General features: G+C 38.8%; 1 protein-coding gene across 1 annotated transcript; it reads left to right on the forward strand.

Annotated features, from left to right (window-relative positions):
* The first annotated feature begins 244 nt into the window (after positions 1-244).
* On the forward strand, positions 245-12,267 carry LOC119739548 (SUMO-activating enzyme subunit 2-like). Its single transcript, XM_038214526.1, has 17 exons — positions 245-421; positions 1,470-1,553; positions 2,212-2,282; positions 2,545-2,609; positions 3,077-3,177; positions 3,734-3,855; positions 4,257-4,452; positions 4,700-4,802; positions 5,359-5,504; positions 6,243-6,336; positions 6,744-6,856; positions 7,309-7,410; positions 7,755-7,808; positions 8,105-8,201; positions 8,560-8,662; positions 9,234-9,430; positions 9,902-12,267. Exons 1-17 carry the CDS (start codon positions 278-280, stop codon positions 10,129-10,131), a joined length of 2,022 nt encoding a protein of 673 aa, XP_038070454.1. The 5' UTR covers positions 245-277; the 3' UTR covers positions 10,132-12,267.
* Positions 12,268-12,304: the final 37 nt, after the last annotated feature.

Genomic DNA, 12,304 nt, shown 5'->3' on the forward strand with positions numbered 1-12,304 from the left:
AATTTTAAAATCACGAGTTTTAACTCAAAATCTTCCTTGAGACAAAGGAGTTAGTGCCACCTGAAAAATGTATGGAATTTGGTTTCGTTAATTTTCAACATTGTCAATGGCTATGTGTTCAATTGTGTTCCTTGTTTTGGTGGGACCACAGAGAAATTAAAAGAAACCTTGGGACAATAAAAGATCAGCTTTAACCTGTTCATTCGATTCTGAGGCGAGAATGGGACAAAGAAATAAACCGAAGTGGACACAAGAGGGCGCCGTGCATTTAGCGAAGATGGCGGCGTGCGTGCGAGGAATCTTGCCCGAAGATGTTGCTGAAATGGTCTCTGCTTGCCGGGTTTTAGTGGTGGGAGCAGGCGGTATTGGGTGCGAACTCCTGAAGAACCTTGTCCTGACAGGATTCCAGGATATTGTTGTGGTAATTGAGGCATTTATAACCAGCAAATCAGCAACTTGCGAGTTACAAATTCAATGACCTTGTTCAATGTTGTTTGTTTGTCATGTTTGTCTGTTTGTTGACAGTTTCCTTCATGATTTTCATCATGCTCTTGACTCTTGTCTGTTTAACTTTAAATTGCAGATGCAATGAACTTCATAATATTTCGACCGATTTTCTTTGCAAGAATAACATATAGGCCCTATAGTTTAAATAATACATGCTATACAAATAATATATTTTGTAGAGTTCTAAATAAATATATAACTTTTTAAAGAAATGTAATTTTGTCAAGACGACTAGGCTAAAGTATAGCTTACAAACTATGGCTCCGTGAAGCGGAGCCCTATACTTGGAATACCAACATTTGCTATAATATACAACTAGACTACCACATGAATACAGGACAGAAACGAACATATTTGATTTGCATAATGTGCTAAAAATAACGCTGTAGACTGTACTGTAGTACATTTTGCCCCCAAAAGTCCATCTGGCATGTCTGGTACTCGAGTCACATTCGTTGTTGTGCTGAATAAAGAACGGGTCCTGATTTTGCAAAAAATAAATCCCTTTACGTACCGAAGCAACGTGGAGACACTTTAACGTGCACATTTAAAGTGCGCCGTGCCTGGGTTATGGCCGTAGCATCGTGGGAAAAGACTTGCATGCAGGGATCAGAAGAGCCCATCACAGGGCCCCTCGATTATTTATGCTAAGTACAACATCCAAAAGCCGTCGTGTCAGTTGTACATTATGTACTCATGATTTCATTGATGTTGGTAGGATGCTTGTTAAATTGCCATGAATTTATCAATTTTTGAAATTGAACAATTCGTAATTGACTAGCTATAATTTTGTCAAGTATGAACACCTACGTACAAGTTGCCAAATTTCTTTAAGGAATTGCTTAACATTATGCACTGAATGAAAGAAATTTGAATATTATTTGTAACCATTGAAATGCAGTAAGATTAGGTGTAGTGTTTTTTGAATTGTCATATATTTATTATTTTTCCCAACCTGATAGATTGATCTGGATACAATTGATGTGAGCAACTTGAATAGACAGTTCCTCTTCCACAAGAAACATGTCGGCAAATCAAAGGCAGAGGTGGGTTATTTTATATGGGGCTAAAGTTTAGCCCCATATATGGGGCCTTGAAACTAGACTGCTGTATCCTGGGCTCCACTGCTACCTGTGGAAAAATGTGTGGAAAATTTACATTTTTCAAGCAAATTTCCTTTTGAAATTCCTCTTTTATCATATGATTTCCTCAGGAAATTACACAGAAACTTGATATCTAGGAATGCCCAACTTGATTTTCCTGTGTAAGTAACCAGTTTTGCTTCAAAAATATTAAATTTATAAGTCTATATTTCAAAGTCGAAAAACCCACAAAATGTCCACACTTTTCCCTTACATGTGACAGTGGGGCACAGAATACAGAGAAAGTTGATGGGGCTGAGATGTTGAAATTAGGAGGCTCAAATAAGTCGACCAATGACCAACTATACTTAAACTACTTGAGACTGTTGTGATAGCTTGACTGTCTATCCATTCAACTAGAAAGACCTGTTTTCTGTTGATACAATTTGTCCATTGTCACAACTTTCAGTTTCTTGATAAAAAGAAGTGGGACCAGTAAAACAAACTCAATTTTCAAAAGGCAAAAATGAGAACATTCTTTCAAATCCATGTACAGAAAAGTGTAGGATTTGTTTTGGACAGAAGATTGAATAACAGGAGATGTGCGCTCATTAATTCACAGGTCGCGAAGGAAAGTGCCCTGAGGTTCAACCCAAACGCCAAGATAGATGCCAGGCATGACAGCATTACCACGTAAGTTCGGATTTCTGTTAGCTTTTTTGACAAGTCCATTGTCTCTGTGCCAATTTCATTGAGTGCCAGGCGGACAAATATGCACAGAAAATATTGCTTTAGAAGCAAATATAGGTTTTGTGTCATAATGTTCAGTGATTTGTATTAAATGTGGCTGGTTCTTGGTTGAATTTTGCTTCGCAAAAAAAAATCATGTCCTGACCATCTCACACATCTTGTCATAATCCATAATTTTTTTATTTGTTATTGTTTGCTTTTCCAGTCCAGAGTACAACCGTGAGTTCTTCATGCAGTTTACGCTGGTAATGAATGCTTTAGACAACAGGGGTGAGTTCTGCTACTCGTATCCATAGTTCATGATGTTGTACTTGTTCTTCACTGATGTTATTATTTATAATCACTGTGTACTAAATGCTATCCTAGAATTTGTGAGAGAAAAATTATGCAAGCTTGCTTAAGTGAGGGTCAAACCAAGATCTGCGTGCTCGTACAGACATCTTTGTTACTCCACCACCATCTTGCTGGGTCAGGCTGACTGGTTCAAATGGAAATAGCAGCGGAAATGACTTTCCCAGTTTTGGTTTCTCTGACAGTTTTATTGGGTTTGTGGGTTGTTGTATTTTCAGTGGAAAAACAGTTGCATTTGCTAACAATTTGCTGTTCCTAACAATTTGCCTCCCCCCTCCTAGGCTCCTTGGAGTAACAGCACAAAGCCAACAATAGTTTGTGCTAATTATAGTTTGTGTTCGTAGATAAAAAATGGGAACATATATTGTACCATGTTTTTTCTTCAGCGGCCCGCAACCATGTCAACAGAATGTGCTTAGCTGCCGATGTGCCGCTGATTGAGAGTGGGTCTGGTGGCTACCTGGGCCAAGTGGCTGTCATAAAGAAGGTAACAATATAAATATATTGACTGGCTTGGAGGGCACTAGTGGGTGACTATTCACCCTGTGAAATATGTGTGACCGTTGATAGGTTGAAAAGAAAAGATCAGTAAGGGTCATTGTATAAATTTAGGGTCCAAAATGTAACATTTTTCTGTCCCTGTTACCATGGTACATTGTAACTTTGCCATTTGAGTATTATATAATGACTTCAGAAGATTTTTGATTTGTTGTGTAGGTAGTTGGCTATTCGTAAACACTCTTGGAGGAGGACTGCATTAAGGAGTGCGTCAGAATTATAAAATCATAGATGTCAGATGTAACAGGGACAGGATACAAAGTGGACCCCACATTTATAAAGTGACCCAAGTGCACTAGGTAATATTGAACATCTTGCAAGATTACTCCTTACCTTTATATGGGGCTTGATGGACATTAAACTCTCATGAATGCCCCATCAGATTCTTGCACAGTGGAAGATTTCCAAAGATTCAGGATGGTTTTCAAGAAAGATGCCTAGGAGTAACGATTAATGTGAGCATTTTCTTGTTTCTTGGTTCTCAGGGATTTACGGAATGCTACGAGTGTCTACCCCAGCAAGCACAGAAGTCTTTCCCTGGCTGTACGATACGCAACACGCCCTCCGAGCCGATCCATTGCATCGTCTGGGCCAAACATTTATTCAAGTAAGCTAGTAAACATCAATAAACTAGTAAACATGTTTTGCGTCTGCAGCTGTGCAATGATTTAATTGTGTAAGTCCTTTATAAAAAAACAACAAGAAAAACCAAGATGTCCTGAAGAACTCTTTAGCCCGAAAGAAAAAAATAAATCCTGAAAACCCAAGTTCCCAAGAAAAATCTAGAATTCAATAGAATACCCAAGATACTGAAAATATCCCTAGAAATCCACGATCCCAAGAAAACCCAGGATCCAGATGAAAACTAAAGGTTCCAAGAAATCCCAAGATTCATAAACTCAAAAGTGCCCAAGAAAATCCATGATCCCCCATAAAACCCAAGATCTCCCAAGATCCCAAGAGGCCGATATTATAATTTGTTAAATTTTTTATTCTTGTTCACTGTAGCCAGTTGTTTGGCGAGGAGGATCCAGACCAAGACGTCTCACCAGACACAGCAGACCCCGAAGCAGCCGGAGACGCAGGTCAAGACAGCATGAACTCTGACCCACCCAAGGATGGTGGAGTAGGCGGGGTCGAGAGAACCTCCACAAGGGCGTGGGCCGAATCTACAGAGTACAACGCCCAGAAGTTATTTAAAAAGGTTTGTGAGTACATCATCACATTATCGTGTTATAGGTTTTTTGTCTTCAAATTACCTCTTAAGTTTGTTGATTGATGTTTGATGATAAATTTTGACCTTTTAGTTTTACTTAACTGTTATTCTTATTCTTAGTTTCAAAGTGTTTGGGTATTTTTTTTTGAGAATAAAAGTACATATTGCATTCCTGCTTTAAATATATTGACTTCATACCTTAATGTTTCATTTTCTTGACATTTGTGCATGCTAGCTTTTCCACGATGATGTAAAGTACCTACTTTCCATGGACAAACTATGGCAGAAACGTCGGCCGCCAGTCCCCCTAGACTGGGAAGATTTACCTCAGGAACAAGGTAGGTTACACCACATTAATTGCTTAAAACAGATTCTCCGATTTATTTTATTTGACATCAGAAATAAGTGATAAAGTAGTAGTAACCAAACCAAAGGGGTTCAAGGTGTGCCATGAGGTGTTTGCCTTAAAGGCATCACTTTTCAACTTCAGTGTTATTTCCTACAGTTATCGTCCTAAAGTTCATCATCATTGTTTACGTGCGGTACTACATAAATACGTTTACATGGAGAAGCTTTATAAAAAATTTCAAGCAATGTAAATGCCACTGAAATTGGAGAAGAAATCTAGGTCTCAAATAAGATTCTTGGCAGGTCATCATCATGTACACTTAGTCCCATCAAGTTATTTCACCATTGGATCTTGTTGCTTCTGGCAGCTACAGACACAGAGGCCGTTTGGCCTTGGGTGACTGCTCCCGTTGGATCTTGTTACTCTCAGCAGGCTTCTCATTTTGACAACTGTTGTACGTTGACATTCTTTCGATCACGATTTATAGCCAAAAAAAAATCAAGAGGACAAGAGTTGAAGTTATTACTTTGTTCCTCCTTATTCAGATTTAGAACAGAATGAGAACCAAGAAAGCACCTTGCTTCATGACCAAAGGAAGTTGAGCATCAGAGATTGTGTCAGCATGTTCAAAGACTCGCTGGACTCTCTCAAACAGCTGTACAAGGAGAGAGGCGAACTGGTCTGGGACAAGGTGGGTGTGACACTGAATGGACTACAAAGTGAACTTAGTGAAGATTGCAAAATGAAACAAGTAATAGTCCAAGCATTAAACCGCAAAGCACAAATTCTCATCACAAGGCTATGGACAAAAAGCATTAAGTTCTCTACAAGCACTGTATGATTGATGCTGTTTATGTTGAGATTACAAGAAAATGCTCACAATTAAGCAAGTCTCTCAAGATAAAGGTCGCCTAGACCAAAGGCTGCTGGTGATGACAATCCCATTTAGACCACACTGCATCATCGTCAACTGACTTGAGAACAAACCCTTTTTACTCATTTTGCAAGAATATTTCTATCCTTCACCAAACATGTCAGGGTGGGGTAGTGTGGCCCAGTGGTTAGGGTTTGTGACTCATGATCAGAGGTTCAGGGTTCAAATCCAGCTGCTGGTCATACATTGTGTCCTTGGGCAAACCACTTTATCCCCACTTGCCTCTATCCAGGAGTAAACATGTAAATGGATACAGGCATTAGCTGTGGAGTAACCTGCAATGGACTGGCATCCCATCCAGGGGGAGTAGAAATAGTTGGTCGTTTCATGCCAAGGAAACCGGAGATAAATGCTGGCCTGATGGACAGACTTAAAGCATGTCTGTGAAGGGAGGCTTTAAAAACATGACAGGCTACAGACTGAAACTTGCCCTTTGAAGTTAAATGCAGGAATTATTCATGCATTCATTTCTCTGCCTTTTTCTTCAATATTCAGGATGAGGAGCCAGCAATGGATTTTGTCACCTGCGCCTCCAACATCAGGGCCTACATTTTTGGAATCGCAAGAAATACAAGGTTTACTATAAAATGTAAGCTTTGCGTTGCTGTACATTTTATGGCTGGGTCAATTAGAAAAGTTCAATTTTTAAATGCTCAAATTTCACGTTAAAATATTTAATGTTACCAGAATGAGGGTTCAAGTCAGTAAAGCAACAACAAATACAGTTATACTATGCAAAACACCCATCTTATTCATTTTTATATTTTAAATGCTCCTGCTATCTGAACACTCACAGTCACTTAAAAAAATCCTGTTCCTCGTTTCTTGTAGGCACTGTAACTAGTCAACTGCCATTAACAGACTAACTGGTAGGTGCAGCTGGCTTTTCAACTTGACTGCTCACGGCAACCCAAAATGAAATTAAAAAAATTATTTGATCTCTTTCTTTTTCTTTTGGTTTATTTGATGAGTCTTTTTATTATTTTTGTATCACAGCTATGGCAGGGAACATCATTCCAGCAATAGCGACCACCAATGCCATTGTAGCTGGTCTTATCGTTATGGAAGCACTCAAGGTGCTACGCGGACGTCTGGACCAGTGCAAAATGGTTAGCTTCTCTGTCTGTCTGTTGGTGTGACTGTTTGGTCTCTTCCTTTTGTTAGTCATTCTGGTCTGAATCTTTTTCAGAAGAAATCATTTGCAACCCAATAGAACATAAACACTGAATACACAGGCTCAAAGTGCCCTCTATTGTTATAAAGAGGAGAATGTCAAGTGAGTTTTTGCATTGAGGAGATGTTGAGTTAAGACATCTGCACTTGTAAGGAGGAGGACATGGGTTCGAGTCCCACCTGACCAAGCTTGTGAATTTGCTCTCACAAGCTCTTGAACAGCACTGAGTATAAAATGTCTGTGCAATTATATGGGCACAGAGCAAGACCCAGTATTAAAAAGGTCTTTTAACTTTCTTCACGATTGTTCTACAATTAAAGATTGTTTGAATTTATGTATGGTTTTACTGCTACTTAAACTGACTTTTCTAAATTCCATTTCTTACAGATTTTCTTGAAGAGGACAGCAAATGAAAGAAACAAACTCTTCCTGACATGTCCGTTAGATAAGCCGAATCCAAAGTGTTACGTCTGCGCACCCAAACCAGAGGTATGCATGGACTATTTTCTCAAACTTGGGCTTTAGGTTCTGACTATGGCTACCTGGCTTGTGGCCTCTACCTTTTTAACTTCATACACATCAATGCCTAACCTTGAAGCCAGAGCCACAGACATAACATTAGTGCCTGTACTGTAGCCAGAGACAGAGCTGAAGCCAATGTGCATGAATTGGCTGTGCTTTCTGTGGTACAGAAATAAAGCAATGGAGCAGAGAAATAAAAAAAGGAGAGAACTTCATTGTTTAGTATGTTTCATTTACACTCCTGTTGCCGAATTTCTGAATTTCAGTAGAGGAAAGATAACATTTTCAATTGAATCGATTTTTTTTCACAGGCCTCAGTCAAGTTAAACTTGAGTACAATGACAGTGAAAGGACTAGAAGAAAAGGTTTGTAAATTGGACTTTCCTTATTAGTTTTACATTATTTCTATCAACATTTAGTTTTCTTTATAAGTCTAAGTAGACTTTTAACAATTGTTGTCATAATGAAATACTTCAAGACATTAAAAGTATTAAAAACTAACTAAGCAAGTTTGTAATTTATAGAAAGAGATGTCAAACATCTAGCCCTGTGTCTTTTATGATTAAATTATCTTTGTTCAATATGCTGGGGTTTTTTTCATAAATGGACTGTATTTCATGATTGGATCTTGAACGTCTTTGGCTCTTTTGGGTTCTTGCAGATCTTCAAGCAGGAGTTTGGGATGATAGCGCCAGATGTGGAGATAGATGATGGAAGGGGGTTGATTCTCATCTCTAGTGAAGAAGGAGAAACGGAAGGTATACCTCATAAATTCTATTCAGAAACTATAGACAATGCTGTGTACAGGTCGTGTGTAGAGAGCACATTCAGCGCATTGATCGTTCTGCGTGGCTAGCCTCCCTTTTTCCCCTTCCCTCCTCTTGCCCCTCCCCTTTTTATGGCTGCTATGCCACCGCCTGTATGGCGCACTCGTGAGAGCCAGTGAAAGACTTTCTTGCACCAACACCTAATATTGTAGTTGTTAAGGAATGCCCCTGAACGTACGCACAAGACAAAAATGGCTGTGAAATTGCCCTTCACTGTTATCTGTGTGCTTAGCAGAGTCATGAAATTGTCTCCTGTGCATTCATTGCTTTGTCATTCTGCATTCCTCAGATAACAACTTCAAGGTACTTGGCCAGTTCATGAGAAGCGGGGTGCAACTCAAGGCAGACGACTTCCTCCAGAACTACCAGCTGACGCTGAATGTTACTCACTGGTCAGTGCTAAGATTATTCCATTTGTTTCTTCAACCAACTTGGATTCAGTGGACAATTTACAAATGTCACACCGCCTCGGTGTCATCAAATCTATTGAGCATAGATCATTGGAAATTGCATCTGGAGATTTTGACAAAGTTGTATGACTCAAGTCAAAGGACTCAGACTCAGACTCGACAATCATGACTCAGACTTGGCTCTGAGGAATCGTGACTTGTTGGTCTCTTACCACCATCTCTTTTATTTTAATATTGAAAACCAAATTATGATGTTAACTTTCAAAGTTGCAATCGCGAGCAACAATGTTGAGGACATTATGTAAGAACATGAATTAGTGTACTGCTCAACACTGGTGAAGTGAGGAATAAAAATCCAGATTATTGAACGATGTTCATCAATGATTTCTGGGGAATGGGATGTATGCGTGTATCCTTTAATTTAATGGATTTAATAGGAACCGGACTCAAACCAAGTGACTTGTTACTGGGACTCTGGGTCTGGGGGAGTTTACAGCGTTGACATTTTAGTGAAGCTTACATTTCATTAACAAAATGCAAAATCTCCTCACAGTGACAAACTTGAAGATGAGAAGGAATTTGAGGTCATGGATAGATCAGCAGCTTCAGAACCTCAACCATTGCAATCTACAGAAGACCAACTACCATCGGGAACCAGTGATGAGGCTCAACCGGGTACCAGCACGAATGGTACCCGGACTCCTAGTACAACTAGCAACACCAACGATGGTCAGGCTGGCCCTGCACCAGGTACAGATTTTGGGCATTTTACAAACCTTGGATCTGTATCTAGTTCTGGCTCCAAAATAATTTTGTATGCCTTTAAAGTTGCTCTACCCGTGCTCTTTAACATGTAAAAGAAAAATTGTCGTAACAAATTTTCAGTTTGTATATATTTTTAACAAAAAAGCTACCATTTTGTATTTTTGGACAAATTCAGCTTTCTGAAAACATGCTTTGATTTGAGTTGCTTTTGCGCCCATAATGAACTAAACGATAACTTTGTACAGTAAACATTACATGACTAAAAGCGGGCAGATTTTTTTTCTTTTGATGTCGAATTCGAAAGTGAATAAGTTTTGTTTTGCTAGAAAAATAGCAATTTAAAAACAAATCTACTTTTTGGAATGAAACTAAAAAAACATTAGGTGCAGCTCATTGTTTTACCAGTAATCATTCTGGTTTTTCTGGGTTTTTATTGTGTTGTTGTTTTTTATTCAGGAGACGACGATGATGATGACCTTGTCATGCTTGATGAAGAAGAAGAAGAAATGGACCAAGCCTCTGCCATCCAGAAAACGATGCCGGTCAGCAAGAAACGCAGACTCTCATCAGGTGAAGGAGGCGCAGGGGTCATGACCTCTCCAACGCCGGCTAAAAAAGCCAAGATGGTGCCGTCAGTGAATGAACAGGAGGACGATGAGGATTATCTAATTGTCCTTGATGATTGAGACTGCAAGAAAGACAGAGAGAACAAGGGAGTGTTCTGAGACTATACACACTGTTCAGGAATTCTAGATGGCACTGATAAGACTACTCACGAGAAGCAGTGAAGGACAAATCTCATCCGCACAGTTATGTTGGTGTGCATATTATGGCACAGAGTTCACCAGACTAATTTTCAATTTAGGGCCGGTGTAGCGTGAACTTTGGACTCTATGAAATAGGGACTCCTTGGTTGTATTGTGCATGCCTAAGATATTTGGGCCAGTAACAGGTCACGTGTGAGGGTTAGAATCCATAAGAGACCAGATTTCATAGGAGTCCGAATTTCATATGACACTGGTTAATACACGGCACAAATGCAAATGCCTCAACAAATTTGCGACATCGCGGCAAGTGTTCGTGCTGCGAATTTGAACAAGTTGAACACATTTGAACATTGGAAGATATGTCCTTGAATGTCATATTTTGTCAAATCTGCTTCACATTTGTGTACATGTAAAGAATGAACTTGCCTTTGAGCCATCTTTCTTTCTGAGCAAATGTCTGTTGATAATTATTTCTTCAGCAAATTTTTCAACTTATGCATATCCCATGCTCTTCAAAATATTGACTGATTTTTTTCTCTTCACGAATATTCAATTTGTATTTTTGTTATAACAAAAAAATTACTTTGTTCCAATTGTGAGCATCTGCAACCCTCTGAAAAAGGAATTTCATATTTTGTGCACAGTTGAGCCCGCACTGCGAGAGCTGAATTATTGTCTGGCAGCCAATAGTGAGATTTTTGTGGGGAAATAATTAAATAACTAAACGTCAGTGGATTTTTTGGTTCAATGTCTCATTCAAAAGTGAATAACTTCTGTATTTCTAGGCAACTAGCAATTGAAAAAGCAAATCTATTTTCGAGGTGAAACTTGAAACTTGGGAACAAGGGGAACACAATTAAAAAATAGTCCAACTGCAAGTCCCATGCAGGATAGGTCATTTCTGTTTTATACATGTAGTTGGCGCCATGTTGAGAGGAGATGTTTTGATGTGCAAATTTACTCAATTTTACTAACTGAATTACAAAGCTCAGACATGTGATGAATGCAGGAAATTCAAAATACGTGTTGCCAGTCCAATTGGCATTGCTTATGACTCCTTTCACCTCATTTTAGGTCAGCACATAAATGGTCATTGCATTCTGCAATAAATTCTGCATTGTTGGACCAAGGGTTCGGAACAAATTTTTCAGTGAGCACTTTAATACGTGACAGGGTTTAAGTGTACTGTTTTGTAAAAAAGAAAAGAATAAAAGCTAATAAAAAATGTGGTGATCATCTGTCATGCACGACGGTCTGAATTTGTTGGTAATAATTCTTTGAATGAGCTGTATGGAGATGATGGCCCTCCTATGTTGAAAAGCTGAGAATTCCCTTCAGTATGTCGGTGCTTGGTGTCACTTTGCACCATGCATCTACACTAGAGATACATTATCTATCATCTCTATGAGCTGGCAATGATCCATTTCCTTTATGAACATAGAAAATGGTTCATATTCGTCCACAGTGGTTATGCTTGCAACTTTAGCTCAACCTGAGTCACTTCAAAATATGGAACACGTCTGAAACCGCTGGTCTGTAGTAATGACTCGCCCCAGAGATCACTCAAGCACTTTTTAATGTCAAACTGTACATCGTTTGTTGCCACTCTGTATTTATTGCTCGATGAAATAATGTTATTTTGGAGCTTATAGGTTGTAACTAAATTATGCTAGCCGTTGTTGCATTTTTAATCATTTTGTATTTTTAATGATGCTGTATAACTGGCACTGCCTGGAAACTTAAAATTTTCAATCTTCCGAAGTAAATTCCTATGTAATGAAAGATACAGCACAAGAAATATTGGGGAGACTGTACCTAGTTTTATTTATGGCCACAACAACCTGAACCTCGAGAAGATTTGGATGGATTTCTTGTAAAAAGACCCATATTTGTTGTAATGAGTGTCTTTGTTAGATATTGGGCTGTGACAATGTTATATGAGTTTATGTTTTCATTGTGATGTTTGGAGGTTATAAACTGAGACATTTTTCTTCTCACTGAATATTTCTGGGGTAGCTTTTGGTTTTGTATTAAATACAATCGGGAAAAAAGTAATGCAGTTGTCATGATTTGTTTGTTTTTTGGTGTGTTC

Source organism: Patiria miniata, unplaced genomic scaffold, assembly GCF_015706575.1.
Source record: "Patiria miniata isolate m_02_andy unplaced genomic scaffold, ASM1570657v1 HiC_scaffold_30, whole genome shotgun sequence".
Taxonomy (NCBI): domain Eukaryota; kingdom Metazoa; phylum Echinodermata; class Asteroidea; order Valvatida; family Asterinidae; genus Patiria; species Patiria miniata.